This window comes from Antennarius striatus, chromosome 15, assembly GCF_040054535.1.
Source record: "Antennarius striatus isolate MH-2024 chromosome 15, ASM4005453v1, whole genome shotgun sequence".
NCBI lineage: Eukaryota > Metazoa > Chordata > Actinopteri > Lophiiformes > Antennariidae > Antennarius > Antennarius striatus.
The window spans coordinates 12,635,686-12,656,007 of NC_090790.1; the positions used below are offsets into that span (position 1 = coordinate 12,635,686).

The 20,322-nt window shown below is 41.2% G+C and overlaps 1 protein-coding gene across 1 annotated transcript; it reads left to right on the forward strand.

Moving 5' to 3' along the window:
• Positions 1-359: 359 nt before the first annotated feature.
• On the forward strand, positions 360-20,319 carry rfx3 (regulatory factor X, 3 (influences HLA class II expression)). The gene is made up of 17 exons (XM_068334119.1): positions 360-473; positions 5,616-5,728; positions 5,857-5,945; positions 6,576-6,834; positions 9,388-9,462; positions 10,666-10,847; positions 10,990-11,109; positions 11,186-11,310; positions 11,486-11,601; positions 13,554-13,669; positions 13,841-13,995; positions 14,094-14,191; positions 14,315-14,464; positions 14,579-14,787; positions 14,881-15,034; positions 15,119-15,161; positions 15,408-20,319. Exons 2-17 carry the CDS (start codon positions 5,621-5,623, stop codon positions 15,686-15,688), a joined length of 2,280 nt encoding a protein of 759 aa, XP_068190220.1. The 5' UTR covers positions 360-473; positions 5,616-5,620; the 3' UTR covers positions 15,689-20,319.
• The last annotated feature ends 3 nt before the right edge of the window (positions 20,320-20,322 follow it).

Here is a 20,322-nt window from a genome sequence, read left to right on the forward strand (position 1 = left end):
TAGAATGAACAATTACGTCATGGTACAACACTGTGGAAGGATCCAGTCTGCAAAATGCGTGCTTTTACATTTCAGATTTTATGCAGGCTGCATTTTATTGATGACACTGTTATAGTTAAATAACATTTAGTACTAAATATTTAGTAATTTTACGGTCTCACCCTATTACTGCAGGATCCCCTGGCTTTATTTCAGCATTTTGAAACATATTATTCAGCCTAAGCGCAATAAGCGCCGCAGTTTGCTCGTGCAGTATTTCAGTCGAACCCGCATTCAACGCGTCTTTATCTCCTCCCACCGCACCGCTAAGGCTGCGCGCGCGCGGCGGCTGAGTTTTATAGCAACTGTTGCCCAGCGAGGCAGCGCCACAGTCACCGTAGTCCTGGCGACTGTAACCCACCAACAACAACCTCTCGCTCCATCATTGCCACCTCCTCCACCATCCTCATCTCATCAACCAGTCCACAGCTCAGGTTTGAATACATATTTCACTATTTTTTCAACACGGGTTGAGTCTTTTTTTTCCTCGCGTGGCGGCTTCACTACGCAAGGGAAATATTAATGCTACGGTTTGTGTTTTGTCTTCTCTTGAATGAAGGCTCGGCGAATCGCTGGGGTAGTTTTGCTAGCGAGGATGTTTCTTTGTGACGTGGTAGCCTGCTTGCTAACGTTGCCTGTAGATACAGCTGTGAGAGGTTCTGATTGCTAGCAGCGGCTAGCTTTGTTCTTTCACGGGGCGACTGCTGGTTAAAAAGGACCTAAACGTGGTTAGTGTGATGAAAGAAATATCCTTTTTGTGTTTGTTTAAACTTAGCGTATTGAGTTGTAGCATAGGTTCGGGCCAGTCACTGATGCTAGCTGGTCATCTGGAGCAGGAGCAGGTGTCTGTTGTTGCTAGGTTGCTAACCTTACAATGCCTGTTGGTATCCCATATTGTGGCTGATGTTACGTGATATTAACAAGTTTGTGTTTCGTTTAGTTAAAATATTGTTGTTCTAGTAAAATCACTTACGTCGATAAGCACTACAAGGTGCTGTGAGCTAAATTTCCTAATTGCTATTGACGGTAGCTGAGCCTTTACTTTCCCTTTTGTCTTAGGGAGCAGGATATCTTCGCTAGCTTTCCAGCTGCCCTCTTTGTGACATCAGATGGCCACGATAAGCTAAGTTTTGCAGTAGTCGGCTTTGGGGAAATAACACCTGCCCATTTATTATTACAATTCCTTATTTTATCAAGGATCTTTTCGGTCTTCTGCTTTGCACATTCTGTAACTGGGTTGATAACGAGAATGTCCCTCCACATTCAATGCAGATTAATTCCAGAATATTAGTTTACTGTTACAGAAATAACAAAAATGCAGTATTTGTAAGTATGTCCCTCGGTGTGCAAGAAACGGAGGATGAGGACTGTTTTCAGCCACTGGAGAGGGGTGTGTAGTTGTTAGTAAACAGCTTCATGTTGCTCCAAATTGATTCATACTTTAATTGGATGAAATTATTTTAAATTAAATCAAATATATTTCGGCTAGAATTATTAACTTGAAATTTAAGATTCTTCACTCTTGCTGGGTCATATAGGTGGAGGCTTGGTTTCTTATCGTTGCATCACAGATTTTCTTTGGTCCATTGGGTCTCCAGCACAGCTGCGATGTCTCATGTGTTTAGAGCAGTGGGTGGAGAAAAGGTGCACATTCAGTAATGAGGAACTCCTGACCATCTATGTCTGTGTGTATCCACTTCATAAAATATTTTTCAGTAATAAAATAATTGGTAATAAAATTTTTATTTGTCCCATGATCACCCACAGAGGCTGATTCCCGACCTTTTTTTATTGTAGGTATGTGTGTGTGTGTGTGTGTGTGCGCGTGCGCATGTCAGAAGGACCTGTTGCAAGTAATTCAAACCAATCCAGTTAATATATAAACAATGCAATGATGCACGCTGCTGTCAAAACTCAAAATAATGTAAAGCTATTATCACATACAACCAAAAATAGGCTGACTATAGACACCCTTCCTCAGTCACTCACACAGACACAAAAGGATGTTGGGAGCTGCTAGTCATGAGATCATGTTACCACTTACCTGTAGTCCGGTAGTGCAGAAATAGCACCATGCCACCTGCTGCCTGGATCCTGTTACATTTCCAATTACTTAAAGAGGGCCAGATTAATTCAATTATTCAGTCATCCATTTTCATGGCTTAGCAGAATACAGCATGTTTGGCTTTGTTTTTGTCCCTGCCTGACAGAAATGATGTATATTACTAATGAAAGAGGAGACTTAAAGGTCTGTTTTGTTTTCTTTTTTTCTTTCATAAGCACACATCTGGCCAGTGAGCTTCCACAGCCATCCACAAATGGGGTACAGTAATATTCAATCTAGAAAAATATGTCATGATTTTTCAAAAAAACTTTTTTCTAGCATATATGTATTTAATTATATCCATATTCCCTATTTTGATGTATTTCTTTTCTGAATTAAAACCATCAGAAATCCTTAAAAATACAAGTCACTCAGTATTTTTGTAAGCTCAAACCCCATTTCCTAAACAACGCAGCACTTTGCATATGCCCCTACACACACACACATGCGCGTTTGCGCGTTCAAGCACACACATACGCGCACACTTCAGTTCCCAATTACATCTCCTTACACCTGTTTTCCTGTCTTGCACCTGATCTTGCTGCTGTCTTGCCTTTGTTTGCATTTGGTTTGTGTGTGTGTGTGTGTGTGTGTGTGTGTGTGTGTGTGTGTGTGTGTGTGTGTGTGTGTGTGTGTGTGTGTGTGTGTGTGTGTGTGTGTGTGTGTGTGTGTGTGTGTGTGTTTAATTTAATTTAATGGGAGGGAAATTTTTATATACTATACTTTTCAACCTGGTTCACAAGCTCTCATCAGCAGACTTCATGCATGATCATTAGAGATACAAATTATAGCTGTGCGTGTTTTCCGCCAGGTGAAACTGAAGCCTGCACTCTTGGCTCTTTGTTGCTCATAATGTTAGCTGACAGAATAGAGGGGAGAAAACGTGGGGCAAGATGTTGCCCTCCTTGGTGGCTTTTGTTCCTCTGTGTCTTTGTAGAGCTTGCACTTGCTCAGTGGAGCACAGTATTTAAGTGGGCCACAAGGGAGAGCCTGAATGGTGAGGCAGGAGGTGTGTTGGTGTGCGTGTTTGTAGAGGGGGTTGGGGTGAGGCAGCAAGAGTGTGTTGTGATGCAGGGGCTATTTTCTTCCTTTTAGGTGCTCTCAGTCTGGGCCATGTACTTCATCTGTCAAACTAAACAATGGAGAACGAGTCTAAATTCTTCTTTTCTCACATTCACACACCCTTTTCAGCACTGGCGTAGAGAGCACTGGACGCTGCAGTTTAACTTGATTGCTTCCGCCTGCATCCGTTGGCTTATTGCTTTGCATCTTAATAATGTGCGATCAGATTTGTCTTCCTTCGGCTGAACTGATCATTAACACCACCTTGGAATGTAAATATTTAAACTGGACGTAGTCTGTTTTTCACGTGCGTCCTGCTGAAGATGATGATGTATATACATATCCCCTCCCCAAGATGTCGGAAACAGTCTGACAGCAACAGCCTTTACGTTAATGAATCACAACACCCTGTATGTTTAAAGAGTTGTTGTTTTTTATCACTCTTGCCTTCCCTCAATGCATCAGAAGAGACTTACTCAGCATCTTAGCTCAACTTTGAAGTCAGTCACCCCGACACAAATGAAGCAATAGCCCTTGTCCCAAGAAAAGGACATGTGTGATATTGAAGATAAAGGGAAGGGATCGGCTGTCCCCGGAGAAATTCTAAGCTGTTTGGAGACCTAGCTTAATTAACCAAGAGAGGCTTGTTCATGGAAACTGTGATGAGGAGCAGTTGGCCTTCCCCTGGAAGGAATGGGTGATGGTAACCGAACTATTATTACTCTCTAAACACAGGTTTGTCATCAATGTCTCTTGACTCTTATCTTCAGAAGAGTTTGCTCAGCTCGAATTAATCTGTACCATTAGTTGTGTTTTTCAATCTCTGTTGTGCCACTTAGCTTTTTCAGCTGTAGTCAGGAAACTGTCCTGTCAAGATACTTAGAAAATTTTCCTGGATCATATTCTTAGTACTGGTCCAGGACTCCCAGAATCTCATGCAATGCTAAACCTGTAAAGGCAGTGACTGACTGCATCTATTTGGAGTTTGTTAAATATTAACTTGCTTTATGGCTGTGAACATGGAGACAAGGCCATGTGTCATTGATGCATGAGGCTATTAGTACATTGAGTACCATGAGGCAGAAACTGGTGCTGGGGTAGAGTTGCTCTTCAGCAGCTTTAATGGCATTGATTTGGGCAAAGCACACAACGGTCTGGCAAAACCGAACATTTTCTATTATGTCTAGATCAGTATCTTATTCAAGCATATTTTATGTCCTTGCTAAACAAACTTTTGTTAGATTTATTTTCTTCTATACAAATTCTTTTTGTTATCTATAATTAATTTGGTTGAATTTTTTTGCTTTTTAACTGTTTATTATTATTTATTTAACTATGTATTTATTATTCTTTAATAAAAGCCGATAGAATGGCAGCATGTAAATGCAGAGGGTTCCACTGTTGCTATATGAGTTGTGGGTTCAAATCAACTTGAGGAAATTTCAATGTGAAGTTTGCATGTTTCTGTGTCTGCATGGATTCCCTCCAGGTTCTCCGGCTTCCCCCCACCACCAAAAACTTGTAGAAGAGGTTAAATGGGTGACTTTATTGTCCATAGGCATGAATGTGGGAGTGATTGGTTGATATGTGGCTCTGTGATGACCTGGCAACTTATCCAGTGTGCCCACCTGCAAGCCTACATAGTATAAGCGTTTACAGATAATAAATAAATCAAAGGAATAATAATTTTCAAAAAATTGTGCTAGTAAATGTACGTGTACCACCACGCAACTACAGGCAAAGTACAGCATCTGGTAAATGCCAAACCTAGGATAAACAGTGTTTAACTTTTGCTAAGCATAAGCGTCAAAAACTAAACAAATAAACCCTAATGCCTGAGGACAAAGGGGCAGTAGAAAAATAGATTGAAGAGAATACAAGGTACTTTCAGTTGAGGTAAAAATTAAGAAAACAAAAAAGTCAATTTCACCAAAAGATTTATCTGTTGTATTTTAACTTTTTAGAGGGCAGCATAGACAGACCGGTTTAACATCGGACAATATTCACACGGACCGGTGGATAAATACAACAAAATAAAACAATTTGACCAGCATAAAAACTGGTATTTTGCTGCTTTATAAGCATTTCTTCTGTCTCCTCACTGCTCCTCTACCCTGTACAGAGAAACTTTCCAAAGACGTTTGTTGTTTGTTTGTTTTTCTAGCTTAGGAGTTTCAATTTAGCCTTAGTGTATTCTGTGTTACCGGCCACAGCAGCTGCTTTAAGAAGGTAGCCATGTGACCAAGGCAAGCATCTCTGCATGTTTTGAGAGTGGCTCACAGACAAATGTGGCCACGAGCACCTGGCGATTTTCCAAAACAAAATAACATTCAGAATGAGATAATAAATAAAACAGAAATAATGTAAATTTTCGTTCTGTACCAATTGACCCCTGTTGTGTGTGGTTTAGGTGCCATGCAGACCCCTGAAGCAGGCGCTGACTCCACCTCCACCGTCTCTCTTCAGACCACTGTGCCTGTCCAGCCTACTGGCTCCACCCAGCAGGTGCCTGTCCAGCAACAGGTACACCCGGCCTTACAGCCATGTGTGTGTTTTGTGTGTAAACGCACACATGTGCAGTCCACACATGTTTCTCACTGCAGCATGTGATTTGAGTCCCTTAAATTAACTTGTTAAATTTGTTTTGCCAGGCCCAGACTGTTCAACAGGTTCAGCATGTTTACCCAGCACAGGTGCAGTATGTGGAGGAGAACAGTGGCGTCTACACAAATGGAAACATGTGAGTCAATCTTTTACCCGGCAATGCCGTTACACCGCTCCACAAATATTAGCGCTAAGTCTCTGCTTCTTCCTCCCTCAAGTCTCATCACCCCATCATTCATGTCACAAGCACATGATGCCAGGGAAGAGCGCCTTTTGTATTTTGTGTGCGTGTGATCTGTTTTCCTTTCTGATGAGTGTGCAGTCGAGTGTTTGATTGTGCTCAGTCACCTGAACATGACCAGAAGTACAGCCATCTTTTAAGTGCTGATGCTTGATCGGGGGTCCCCTGGGTTTTAGGAATGGGGCTACATACTGTTAACAAGCTGCACACATGCACTCACAGCTGGTGGAAACCTTCTTTTACAGACATCCACTCTTAAGAAATATAAAGTCAGTCCAACACCAAACACCTAGACGTATGAAGTATATTGTGCGTCAACCAGAAAAAAAATCTTTGACCTTTCAAATGACAAAAAATTCCAGATTGTCCTCAAAATTTATTGTAGACTGTGCTCACTCATATAACGACTCCAAATTGCAAAATACTGTGAAATAACTCGGCTCATTTGAAAACTGGAATACAAATCCATGATGATTTGAGTCAGTTTGGACTCCTTGACTGACTGCTGACTTCTCCTCCGAACAGAAGAACCTACACATATTCAGAGCCTCAGCTGTACAGCCAGAACAGTGGGGGGAGCTATTTCGACACACAGGGCAGCTCATCACAAGTGTCCTCTGTGGGGACTTCTCATGGCATGACCAACAACGGAGGAGGGGGCGCCGGAGGAATGAGCATGAATCTAACAGGTGGTCAGGTAATCAGCAGCAGTCCTGGGGCGTACATCATGGACAACCCTGGACCCCACCCTGCCACTCAGACTGCAAGAGCTTCCCCCGCTACTGTAAGTCCCCACCTCCCACTAATCCCCTCTCCTCTACCTCTTTACCTCCCTGCTTTTGTTTGTTTGTCTAATGCATGGAGGATTAGACACACACACACACACACACACACACACACACACACACACACATATTATGCCCCAGAATAGACAAGTAGTGTGATGATATATGGTATATCTTGTCTGCAATGATGTGTATGATGTGCTGCGTAGGTTATAGGTCTCTATCTTCTGTCTCCAGTGTTTCAGTTGTTAAAACAGGAGGACTTGATGATCCCGTCTTCACATGTTTTAAGACACACAGTCAAATCCTGTTGCACACAAGTGATATAATTTCTTTGCAGAAAAGTACGTCCATTATAAACCTTAAAAGGCCAAATTATTCTCCCTCCTTTTAAAAATGTTGGTACACTAATCCCTCGTTACTCGTGGTTAATGCATTTCACGACCAGCCTCAAAAAAAGAAATTACGTGATATAGCAACAAACTATTTATTTTATTATTTATAGTAATTTAAAAGTTTATGAACCTTCTCCATACTGATATTAAACCACCTTAAATCTTCTGTTTAAAACACATTTGTATTAAAGAAAAGTGTTTCTTTGACACACGGAAGTGCACTGCGTTCCATGAGTATCGGAACCCGGCGCAGACATGGATGCTGCCAGCCAATAGCATGCACGCACGATAACATGTGACTACCTATTAAAAATATGTGGTGTAGTTAAGCCATGCATCTTGAAGCGCGAATAAGTGAGGGATTACTGTATATGTCAGTATTTTCATTCTACATGTGCAGAACAGGACATTGTCTGTTTATTTCACTATGAAATCTGTTCTCTGCTAATGTGCACTGGAGGCAGTGGCGCTATGGAATTGTTATTAGGGCTGTGAAAACGCAATATATTAGACTGGCACAACAGCTAACTGCATATGCTCTTTAAAAATAGCAGCACAAACACAGGTGCAGGTCAATAAAAATGCTATTTAATATTCTCATCTGGCTAAAAACATTTCAAATTCAGCAAGAGCAGATAATTACACATATGTCTTGACGAGGGCAAATCAACTTCTCATACCACACCACCTCAGCTGAAATCGTTGTCACATGGAATTATAATAGCAGATGAATTTTTAAATAATTTGCATTTAAAGCAATTGATCACAGGATTGGTAAGAGAGTAAGTAAACTACACATTCCTTTTTTGCTATAATCTGAATGGTATTTATATATGCATTAATAAACAAAATAAAACATCAGATAGAATGATTAAATGTTTGCTTTCGTGCCTCCAAAATGTGAATTTACAAGGGCACTGTAATCTCTTGCAAAACACCTGCTCATCTTTTTCTTAGCTAAACGAGGTACTTGAGAAAATCAGTCCTACCAAAAATGCTTAGTATTTATAACTGAGGGAGTAACAACAATATTCAACCTCCATTATCTGCTCATTTATTGTCTTTATTACTTACTATGCAGTTAACCTCGGTGATAGAGCTTTGTTACTATATGGCTGTTATTAAGCCACCCCAGTAAAACAAATACAGAAGTATCGAAATATGAGTCATCTATTTAGCACAACTCCTGAGCTTGGTATGCAGACATCACTAAATCCTCTTTTACAAGTAGATTTGTGCAGGTGGAATCTTGAAAAGTTGTGCGTCTTCCAGCTCCTCACAATTGATGTAATTTGATGATCCTGTCATGCGTTGTGTTTCTGTTTATCACCTGGGCAAAGATTTCCCTTAAATGTCTGTGAATATTCTCATTCATCCAGGTCGTGGTTATCTAAAGGCATTTAAATCAATCCTCTGGACTTGTAGAAAGTTCCTCGAAGGTGTTTCACCTCTCATCCAAGAGGCTTCTTCAGTTCCGGTGGTAGTTGGTGTTGCCTCAGCTTCTGAGCTGTGAGGTGTGGTCAGTGCTATTAATATTCCAAAGACTGTTGCCAAGACCCGTCAAGCTTGACCCCCCAGTTTGTGAATATCCCAGTTTGGAATCATTAAAGTATATCTAATCTAATCAATGATGGTCATTGGCATTTACAGGGGGTGTCAGTGGTGGTCTTTGAATTACGAATTTCAAAGACTTCACCAAACAAAACCCTCGGACAAAAATCGGTCCACCCAAAACACCACACATCACAAGAGTCAGAAGAGCAACCTGGTGTATGCCGTTAAATGCAGTGAGGAAAACCTTCTTCCTTCACTCCGAGGAAGACGGACGCTTATTTCAGGACACCAATGTTCAAATTTTAGACAGGGAGGACAAACAGTCTGAGGAGTGAAAGAAGCCAGAGTTTAGAACTTGAGGCAACACCACCACCACCACAACTTTCTAGAAGTCCAGTGGATTGATTTAGCGATAGATGCCTTTTGTTATTTTTCTTAAAGTCCTGCTCTGCTTGGGTTAGTGGTGCTTGCTTTGGGATCTTTTCTATATTTTCTTCATTTTTGCCAATGGCCACTAATGTTTCTACACCAACTCTTTATTTTGCTTTGTTTTTTATTTCTTCCCTCTTACATTTTGTTGTCCTGTGCTCCATGGTTTATCAGATTGAAATGGCGATTGAGACGCTCCAAAAATCTGAGGGTTTATCGAGTCAGAGAAGCTCACTGCTCAACAGCCATGTAAGTTGCTTTTACGAAGGCATGACCTTGCTTGCTTTGACTTTTGTTAAAAATCACTCTCTTGCTGTTCTGCTTCTGTATACGTATATTTGATTTGATGCTTGCTGTTTCATTGCTGGATTCAGGTGTTACTTTTGCTTTCAATGCATTGGCTGCAATAGCAATGCTTTGCAGTGGTGTGATGCTGCAGCCTCAACATTACAGACTCACAGGCCCCTATTTAAATTATCAATAGCATGGTATGCCAAACATGGCAGAAGTTTATTTATGCTCCTCTTCATTTGCCATTCGCTTGTTAAAATGTGCCAGATTTAGGTGCCAAGCAAGTTATTACATGAAAAAATGTTTTTATTTCATCTCTGTGTGTAACATGAAATACACTATTCCATTCAAAATGATTATGAAACTAATTGTACTGATTAGCAGTGGGTGAAATGTAGGTAATTAGCATAATGGGCTACTTTTTAAGGAAAACATTAATTACACTACCTGCAGCGATCCTGCATGCATGAGTAATAAGTCATTTCTCCATTCGAAGTTGTCTGCATCTAAGCACGTCACTTTATATTTTTCAATCATTGAAATCACGTGAGATACCAACAGGATCTACGAATCCACTCATGTTTTGCATTTTGACACACATCTTTAAGGTCATGCTCATACTGTCCAAGTTCGTACGATGAAATTATCATTGAGCAAACCGGGCACAGATGTGGGTCTCTAAATCAGAGATTAATTTGTTGTAATGCGTAATAAATATGTGGACTCTGAAGACGTCTAAGCCATTTTGTGCATCATTACTGTACATCTGCATCTTCAGCACACGTATATAGTTGCATCTTTTGAATAAAGTGCCTCTTAAACAGCAGGAAATACTGAGCAATTCATTTTAGACCATATGTTTGATGGTCAATTATGAAAGACTTTCTGCTGCTTGAAAAGAGTGTTCCTGGTCATACTTCATTTAAAGAACAACATACCCATCAGTGTACAGATGGGCACAAATAATAATGTACATAATGGAGGTTCTTTGTATGGGAAATAACAACCGCATTGATTTGAAACAAGCTATGGCTCTGCACTACCCATCGCGTTGAACTTTGGTTAAGATGGAGAACTCAGTCAGAGGTGTTTCCAGACAGCAGGTGTGGATCGGTGTGTTAGTCTCTTGACTGAAAAATGAAATCATCTGTGCCCTTTTAGCTGCAGTGGCTGTTGGACAATTACGAGACAGCAGAAGGTGTAAGTTTGCCACGATCCACCCTCTACAATCATTATTTGCGCCACTGCCAGGAGCAAAAACTGGACCCTGTAAATGCAGCTTCTTTTGGCAAACTCATCCGCTCCATCTTCATGGGACTTCGTACAAGGCGCCTCGGGACACGGTTCGTTTTTGTTTTTTTGTTTTTTTTTATTCTTTAGAAAGGGCATCTTTTTACTTTGGAGAATGAAGATTTTCTTGCTTGCTTGACTCTAAATGTTCATCTGACCTCTGACCTGTGTTTACTTTTATTTTTTGCATTGCAGAGGGAACTCCAAATATCATTACTATGGTATACGTGTGAAACCAGACTCTCCACTAAATAGACTCCAAGAAGACATGCAGTATATGGCCCTCAGACAACAGCCTGTGCAGCAGAAACAGAGGTAACATAGACATGCATGCACATATCATGCAGCGCTAGAGTTGTTCTAGGAGCTGAGGTAAGCTGTTTGCTTTCAGGTTCAAGCCGGTGCAGAAGTTTGATACCTGCTCTGGAGAGAATTTCTCAGGTGGAGGCCAACCACATCCTGGTGCAGCAGAGCAGACGGTCATTGCACAGAGTCAACATCATCAGCAGTTCCTCGGTCAGCTGAGAAACCTGTTCAGAATTCTGAGAATGTAGTTTTAAGAACCTCCTCTCATTATAACCAGACTGCAAGAAGAATCATAGTTCTTAGAAATGCACCAACATAGAAATACACTTATTGTGTGTTTCAGATTGTTGCTTTAGTTATTCATACATTTCTTTCATCCTAACAGATGCATCACGGGCACTTCCTGACTTTGTCGAGCTGGACCTGGGACAGAGCAATACAGAGAACATTGGTACAGAGGATGTAAAAGCTCTCCAGTCCCTTTATAGAGAGCACTGTGAGGTTAGCCTTTTGTGTACTCACTGTTTTATTTAAAAAAAATTTATTCTGAAATTGCAGTACAGTGCGCATTCACGCATCAAAACTTGCGACTTCACCTCATCGTGGATTTTTGGTAGGTAGTCACATGATACTGTATGCGCATTCTATTGGCTGACTGCATCCGGAAGTGCGCTACCTTCCGTGAGTCTCGGATTTCCGTGAGACACAAAAGCGCTTTAAACAGTCGATAAGAGTGTGGGAAAAGGTAATACAGATAGGTGTTTTGATGTCAGTATGGGGAGGTTCATAGGGTTTGTTTAAATTACCATAAATAATAAGATCGTTGCTATATCGCGGAATTCGTTATTCACATGTGGTTCCAACACTGGCTGTATCTTAGTGTATTTTTCCATGTAGAGGTGGTCAAGACTACTTGATGAAGTTCACACTGCGCATCATAATGGCAAAGAAGGGAGATGTAAGTGACTTTAAACATGTCATGGTTGTTGGTGCCAAACAAACTGGTCCACTGGTATTTTCACACACAACCATCTTCAGGGTTTACAGACAATGGTACAAAACAGGAAAAATGTCCAGTGAGCAGCAGTTGTGTGGATGAAAACTTAAAGGAGATGAGCTACAGCAGTAGTCCAACCCACCTGGTGACACTCCTGTCAGGAACAAGAAACTGAGACTGCAATTCGCTCTGGCTCACCGAAATTGGACAATAGAAGATTAGATAAATGTTTCCTGGTCTGAAGAGTCTCGATTTCAGCTGCGATGTTTGGATGGTAGGGTCAAATGAGGTGGAAGGATCCATCCTGCTGTGTATCAACAGTTCAGACAGAGAGTGGTGGTGTAAGGGGGTGGGAGATATTTTCTTGGCACACTTAGTACTAACTGAGCATCATTGAAATGCTGCAGCCTTCCTGAGTGCTGCTGCTGACCATGTCCATCCCTTTATGACCACAGTGTACCCATCTTCTGATTTGCATCATAGATGTGCAGCCGACAAATCTGCAGCAATTGCGTGATGCTATCATTTTACTTTTACTAGCAGGGTGTATTAATAAAGTGCCCAGTGAGTCTGTAGACTAATCCCTCATTACTGCGTTAATGCGTTCCAGGTCCACCTGTGAAAAACGAAATCCCACGATATGGCGACAAACTATTTTATTATTTATGATAATTTGTACGTTTATGAACCCTCCCCATACTGATATTAAACCACCTTATACCTCTATTACCTTTTCCCACAATCTTATAGACTGTTTAAAGCAGTTCTGTGTTTCACAGAAGTGCGCTGCATTCCGTGAGTCTCAAAATGGAGCGAATTTCCCAATGCTGTCAGCCAATAGCATGCACGTACAGTATCACGTGACTAGCTACTAAAAATCTGTGATATAGAGAAGCCGTGCATCTTAAAGCGTGAACAAGCGAGGTATTACTGTATCTCGATATATATATATATATACACATATATATTCTTATGAATTTAGTTTAATCAAATTTAAGCTGTCTTTAATTAGAGAATGCTGTTAAGAATAAAGTTTAACAAATTTTGAAGAGCATGTATTTAAAGTTTGAGTGCATTCAGAGTGTGGAAACTTTGAGAAAGGTCATGTGTGTTTATATTGAGAGAGATTTGTAAATGCCAGCAGCTGGCATTTTGGAACAGAATTTTCTCTTCATCGTATAAAGTTTTCAATCACATCCCTCCTAATGTCTAGAAAAACAAGAGACCAGGTCACAGTTGATGGCCGAGGCCTTATGGTCTGACAAACGGCTCTCTACTTTCATCTTATGATCAAAGTGGGCCAACAAAATTAAAAAAACTCAGATGCCCCTTCCATTGGTTAGTTCAGGGTTGGTGTCCTGAGGATTTGACGCACAGGTATTTGGCCGTGTCAATCCCGTAAAATAAAAGTATTTCCAATCACAGTCTTAGTTTTTAAAATCTGCTTTTGTTTCAGGCCATCCTGGATGTGGTCGTCAATCTCCAGTTCAGTCTAATTGAGAAACTGTGGCAGACTTTCTGGCGTTATTCCCCCCCTGACTCTGTAGAGGGTGCCACTGTAATAGAAAACAGGTGCGGTCAAGCTGAGGGTAACGAACATTGTTGTTACTGTGTGTTCTTTCGTGGATGACATCTTTCTTCTGGAGAGAAGCATTATCCGCCAGGATTTCAACTGGACACATTTTAGAAGAATGTGATAATTTTCAAAAATGTCTTTCTGAATCTGGTTTGTTCATTCTTCAGCAGCGTAAGTGAGATTGAAGCACGGCTGCCTCGCTCACAGCTACTGGCGCTCTGCAGAAACGAGGCTGTGCTTAAATGGATGAGCACCTGTGACCATCTAATGTATCAGGCCCTTGTGGAGATCCTCATTCCTGATGTCCTGAGACCCATTCCCAGTGAGCCTAAGTCTTACACTTTAATACTTCTGTGCTTTTCCACTTTAATACTTCTTCATGTCCCATTGATTATCTTGCTGTTATGTTTTGTCTTTTAGGTGCCTTGACTCAAGCCATTCGCAACTTTGCCAAAAGCCTGGAAGGATGGCTCAATAATGCCATGAATGCAATTCCACAGAGAATGATCCAGATCAAGGTACATGAAGGAGATCCATATGGAGCTCAGACGCTACACAAAAACTACCATGTGTCACTGTTTCTATATATTTCTATATATGCTCAGTACATGTAACGCGTGGGCTTTTGTGTGCACTCACAGATTGCCGCTGTTAGTGCCTTTGCGCAAACACTGCGCAGATACACATCTCTGAACCACCTGGCTCAAGCGGCACGTGCTGTGTTGCAAAACACATCACAGATCAACCAGATGCTGAGCGATCTGAACCGTGTTGACTTTGCCAACGTGCAGGTTTGGATATTCAATGTCATATACACAGTCAGAAGAACATTTTGCTTTTTTTTTTTTTTTAACTCTCCCTGTATGGCGACAAAACTACAACTCTTTCTGATTTTTGCGTTGTAGGAGCAGGCGTCATGGGTGTGCCAGTGTGAGGAGGGAGTAGTTCAGCACTTGGAGCAGGACTTCAAGGCCACCCTGCAGCAGCAAAGCTCTTTGGAGCAGTGGGCAGCCTGGCTAGAGAATGTGGTGACCCAAGTGCTCAAGCCTTATGAGCACCGCCCCAGCTTCCCCAGGGCGGCTCGACAGTTCCTGCTCAAGTGGTCCTTCTACAGGTTGGAAATAAAATCAGCATCAAGTGGTGAAAAGTCTGAAGCAGCATTTGGAAACGACAAAACACTGACACTTGTCTTTCTGTGTATTTTCAGCTCCATGGTAATCAGGGACCTGACCCTGCGCAGCGCCGCTAGCTTCGGGTCCTTCCATCTGATTCGCCTGCTGTATGATGAGTATATGTTTTTCCTAGTGGAGCACCGTGTGGCCCAAGCGACTGGAGAGACACCCATCGGTGTCATGGGGGAGGTAAACCCGCCACTTATCCCAATCCTTCTAGCTCTACGAATCACTTCTGGTCCGTCTAACTGTGATGTTTGTCTCTGCTTTCAGTTCGACAGCCTCAACACCCTGTCCCTTACCAACATTGATAAAGGTGGGCGGCAGAATGTATAAAGTGCAATAGCTTGAGAACTTGATCTGTATCGTAGAACAGAGATGCTACATTTGTGGATTGGTGCGATATCACTTTTTCCAACCAGTATAATGTGTGGATAAAGAATAAAGGAACCAAGGAACATTTTTGTTTTAATTACAATAAAATTCTAAACTCTGAACTGCATATATTGCAAGTTGTTTCCTTTCTGTGAATTTTTCCTGTGTGTTGCTTCTTCCTGTCCAGATGAGACGAGTGGGATGGACAGCGACCTGGACGAGGATCCCGAAGATTCTGGGGAACCTCTTGCCAAGCGAGAGAAATCGACGCACGAGGTGATCCAGGTGATCCAGGTCGGGGCGCTGGAGGACGGGTCCCACCCCGTGGTGGGAGTCGTCCAGCCGGGCGTCCTCCACTCGCTCCCCCAGCCCCCGCAGGATCACACGGAGCACATCCTAACTCCATCAGTGGGTACTCCCACTATCCGCCACTGCAGCGCCACAGGCAACACCTACGCCTCCGTTTGAGCATCTGACGGCATGGCTAACCTCGTCTGGCCTTTTTTTTTTGTTTTTTGTTTTTTCTTTGCAATCTAACTCGCCACATATCTTTCTCTCTGTAAGTCTAGATGTTTCTGTTTTTCCACACATTGTTTCTGCACACATACGAACACGCTCTACTCTCCTGATCTAGCGCAGGCAGCAGGGTAGCGCCGCAAACCATGTTACTTGGGCTGAGATGTGCCGTCCTGATCTGACTGCATAGATTTTGGATGCGCTATCATCCCACAAGTCTGCTCTAACAAGATGCAACAGCTGGAGGACAAGTACTAATCTGACCCATTTTATCTTGAACAGGTTTTATCTTGAAGGAAAACTAACCTCCTGCAAAACTACTGATGTCTCAGAGGTCAAATCTATGTCACTAGTCCCACTGGAGCAAAGTCATCGATCCACTCAAGGCCTTTGCCCACTGTAAATAATTTTTGCTGTACTTTCATTTGGTATTACCCAAAAACTCATGGTGCTATCATTGTTTTGTTTTGTTTTGTTTTTGTTTTTTTTCATGTATCCCTCCTCTTTCTGTTCAATATGGTTTATATTGACATGCATTTAAACTGTTTATCTGATGGAGATATTTTGAGTATTGTATTGAAAAAACAAACAAAAAAAACAAAAGGATGACTTTCTACATATGTCCTTTATTTCTTGTTTTACAAAAAAAAGATGAGGGCAGTTTTTATCCTTTTCTGTTGGAGAATCATAAAGTAGCCACCCGCCGATAACCACTTTTCAGCCACAGTAAAAAGAAAGCCCTGCAGAGATATATGTGCTGCTAATAATGTGTAAATAGAACCAAGATTGAGAAGACTGGCTGTACAAAACCACTTCCTAAATGCTAGCTTTTGTATGCACTCTGTGTGTGACGCTTGCCTTTGTTCACTCTAGATGCCCTGTAGTGCCGTTTACGTGACAAAGCTGTAATCTTTGGGAAAGAAAAAAAACTCAAGATATGTTGCCCTATTTTATTTTTTTATTTCCTTTGTGCCGTTTCTGTCTTATTGATATTAAGTTCACGAAGGACCAAAACCAAACCAACAAGCGGAAGCTGAGTGAGCCGTTTGGGCCTCCCGAGAGCTCTCTCCTGTTTTTACAGTGCCATGTTGCAGAGCAGAAGGAATGTCAGGGATTTAATGTACCTCGGCTTTATCATAGTGCCTTATCCTTAAATGCAGCTGTCCTTGTAGTCCTGGCTGTGTGCTGTAGAGAGCCCACAGCCCCCTCTGCATTTTTCCCAGCCACAGATTTGACTTTCTGGTGACTCGTTGGCTGGGTTTGGGCTGGCTCATCAGTGTTTGAGACCAAGGGATGCCGGCACAGACACACACACACACACACACACACCGTTTTCTCTGGATCAGCTCTTCTAAGCTTATTACTTATCGGAATCATGGTCTTTAGCCTCACTCCTGCCCTCGCTCTGTTGTCCAGAGGCCTGTTCTCGCATTAGCCTTGTTATCAGGTGAAGTGTGTGTGTGTTTTTGTATGTGTGTGAACACGAATGCATAGGTCTGCACTGTGTTTTTATGTACATGTGTTTCACAAGCCTGTACGTCTGCGTGTTTTGTGCGTATGTGTTGGAACACATCCATGAGTCACCCTACCTCAGACCAGTGGTGCCAGCCCTTTTTGACGCGTGCAGCACAGTCACCAAACCTTATTGCACACACGCCACTGTACTGCACAGATCTCAACACAACAGAGAAAATCTCCACTGCTTTTCTCTCACCTCTGATACATTTTCGTTTCAGTTTCTAGCCCATAAGATGCTCTCATTCTTTGTTCCCTGTGTAAAGACCATCTTTGTACAGTGGACAAAAAGTAGATATTTTGTGATATTCAAAGAGATATATAGATCTATATGTATAATATATATATAATAAGGATACACTACATATATTTGTTGCTTTTTGTGTGGTTGTTCGAATTGCTAACATGTTTCTTTTGGTAGCTTGGCTGTAATTTGTTCATAGACTGTGAAGCGGGAAAGGCTTGGAGACTAACTTCTGATTCATTAGACAACAGCTATACTTGAACTGTTCTAGCCTTCTTTGTCATGGAGAATATTGAGATTAATCCTCTTCATAGGAGCGTTCTGTCTGAATCCTTTTTTTGTTGTTGTTTTTCATGCTCGCTGAAACAGCATGCTGTTTATCTGCAGAAATGTTTATTTATTGATATTTATTGTGATTTGGTTTTATTTAGATTCTCACAGATTACATCATATTGTAATGGGCGCTGATACTGAATCACAAATCCACAACACAAAGCCAACCTACGGTTTGTTTTTGTATGCTATATATGTATGTGTTAAGATTTAAACCTCTACAGATCCGTAGGATCTTTGACCTTTTTGGAAGGGGGCTGTTAATTTATGTTCTAGTGAACTCTCACAGTTGAGTTATGACATCGTTCTCATGCAAATTTGGGCAATCTAAAAAGGATCGGCAGCCACTAAGATGCATTCTCCATCCACCAAATCCATATTGCATCTCATAGCGCAGCCTTAACCCTCATCATGCCGTGTTAAATGGTCCATTATACCAAATCCAGAAACAATGGACATGAAAATTTGGCTTTATTGCGTCGTTTGAGGAGAGTTTGGCCAGCCTGTGAGGAAAATAAATCGACCGACTTGACGCAGCTGAATGTTTAAGCTGTGAGGGATGTTGTTTCCATCTAACTGCAATGAACTGGCACGATGGGTTTTTCACTGCTTAGTGTTGAACTGTTAAAAGCAAAGCAGCAAGAACACAAAGGAAGTCATGAAAATGTCCTATTAAAAAAAATCCTAATTATTTCATGTACTTTATCTAGAGCTGCACATCAATCTGTTCTCACGATGCCTACCGGACTGACTCCAACCCGTAGTGACTATACAGAAAGAAAGAAGTGTAAACAGTGACGAGATTCTGTTTGTGACTTCTAAATCATTGTAAATCTGGGGAATGTGTCCCAGTTAGGAATGAAGAATTTTGCAGCATATTTTCTTCCTTGTGACTGACTTTTTTTTCTTCTCTCACTTAATGACTTTTTGAGCCTTTGAATCTCAGCTCCTTTATCATTTAAATTAACGACGTTGTAGATGTGACCTTGTATTATTTATGTGCCTGAAGTGAAAATGGCTTGTTTTCTTTCTATCTTAATCGTGTGCTTTAGGATCATAAGTGCTTACTGGTCTTGCACGCCTACCATGTGCTGCTAGAAAATGTTTTGGATGATTTTCAGCTTTGTCCTTATTTCTCTCTCTCTCTCTCTGTCTCTCTCTCAATTTAACTTGCGTGCCAGGCCGTGATTTTTTCTTATTCTTTTGTTTCTGCATCTCTAAAACCTGCCTGGCGAACGCTGGACTGACGCTAATGCTGCCAACATGTTGGTGTCTTTTAAATTTAAGATTGTTTTTCTAACGCTTTGCAAACGAGCCCATTTTCAACCATTCAATATAGAGAGAGCGAGAGATGGAGAGAGAGAAATAAGCTATTCCTTACTTGCAGTAGGAGCAGAAGATAGGAGATGCCTCTTCACCTGGTAAAAAAAGAATAAAATTTAAAAATGGCAGCTTCACTGACCCATAGCAGACTCCAGTGCCTTTCATTTTGCCCCGGCCAGTGCAGATGGCTTGGGTGACTATATGGTCTCTGGTGGGCTACAGATCGAGGCTATCAGAGCAGACATTCATTGCACAGGTCCTGCCACTGAGAAGATGTCAGGGTTGAGGAAGCCTAAAAGACCTGGACTATTATAATGTAATGGATGTGACAGCGCAGACACACACATACTGAGTAGTTTACACACAGTAGACAACCTGCAGACGGCTTGTATTGTACAGAACTGGTAAACTGAACAAAGAGAGCGACTGCAAGTAAAAATGCTCTCTTTTGACATGTTTTTTCTCATAATTGTGGAATTTTTTTTGTTAAAATGCTCTTTTTTTTTCTTTTTTTTAATGCTGTGACTTGTTTAAATTTGTATTTGGATGTTTCAAAGTGCCATTTGACAGTGTAGTGAGTCGTGGCCATCTGTAGCACGCTCTAATGCAAGCACAAGCATTTGGCAGTGGCATTTGGGGAAGTTTTTCATTTTTTGATTCACCCTAGACATAAATATGTATATATCAGAAACTGAAAAAGTATATTTATTTGTGTCCTAATTATTTGATTTGTTCTTTTGGTGAACATTTTCAGATATGTTGGCTGAAGTACTTTTGTGATTCCTTTCTCTTTTTTGGATAATGTATAGTATGATATAATATATACACAAATTTCATGTGACTTATTTTGTGTGCCATTAAGTTTTTCTTCTCAAATTGGCAAACCAATGCGCGTAGGGTGATTTGTATTGTGTATTTTACATAAACAACGAGGACAATTGGGGGACTTTTATATTTATAAAGACGTTATCATTTAGTGTGTCGTTTTGATGACTATAGAAACTATTAAAGACACATGTAGTTCAGTTTTCTGAATATTTCAGATCTCAGCTCAGGCTAGCTTCTTAGTGTTGTTTTCTCAATTTGTGACTTGTCTTTGCAGTAATAAACGTTTTCTTGTTGAAAGTGTCCCTTCTGATAATTCTGACAAATTTCAAATGAGAATTCACAA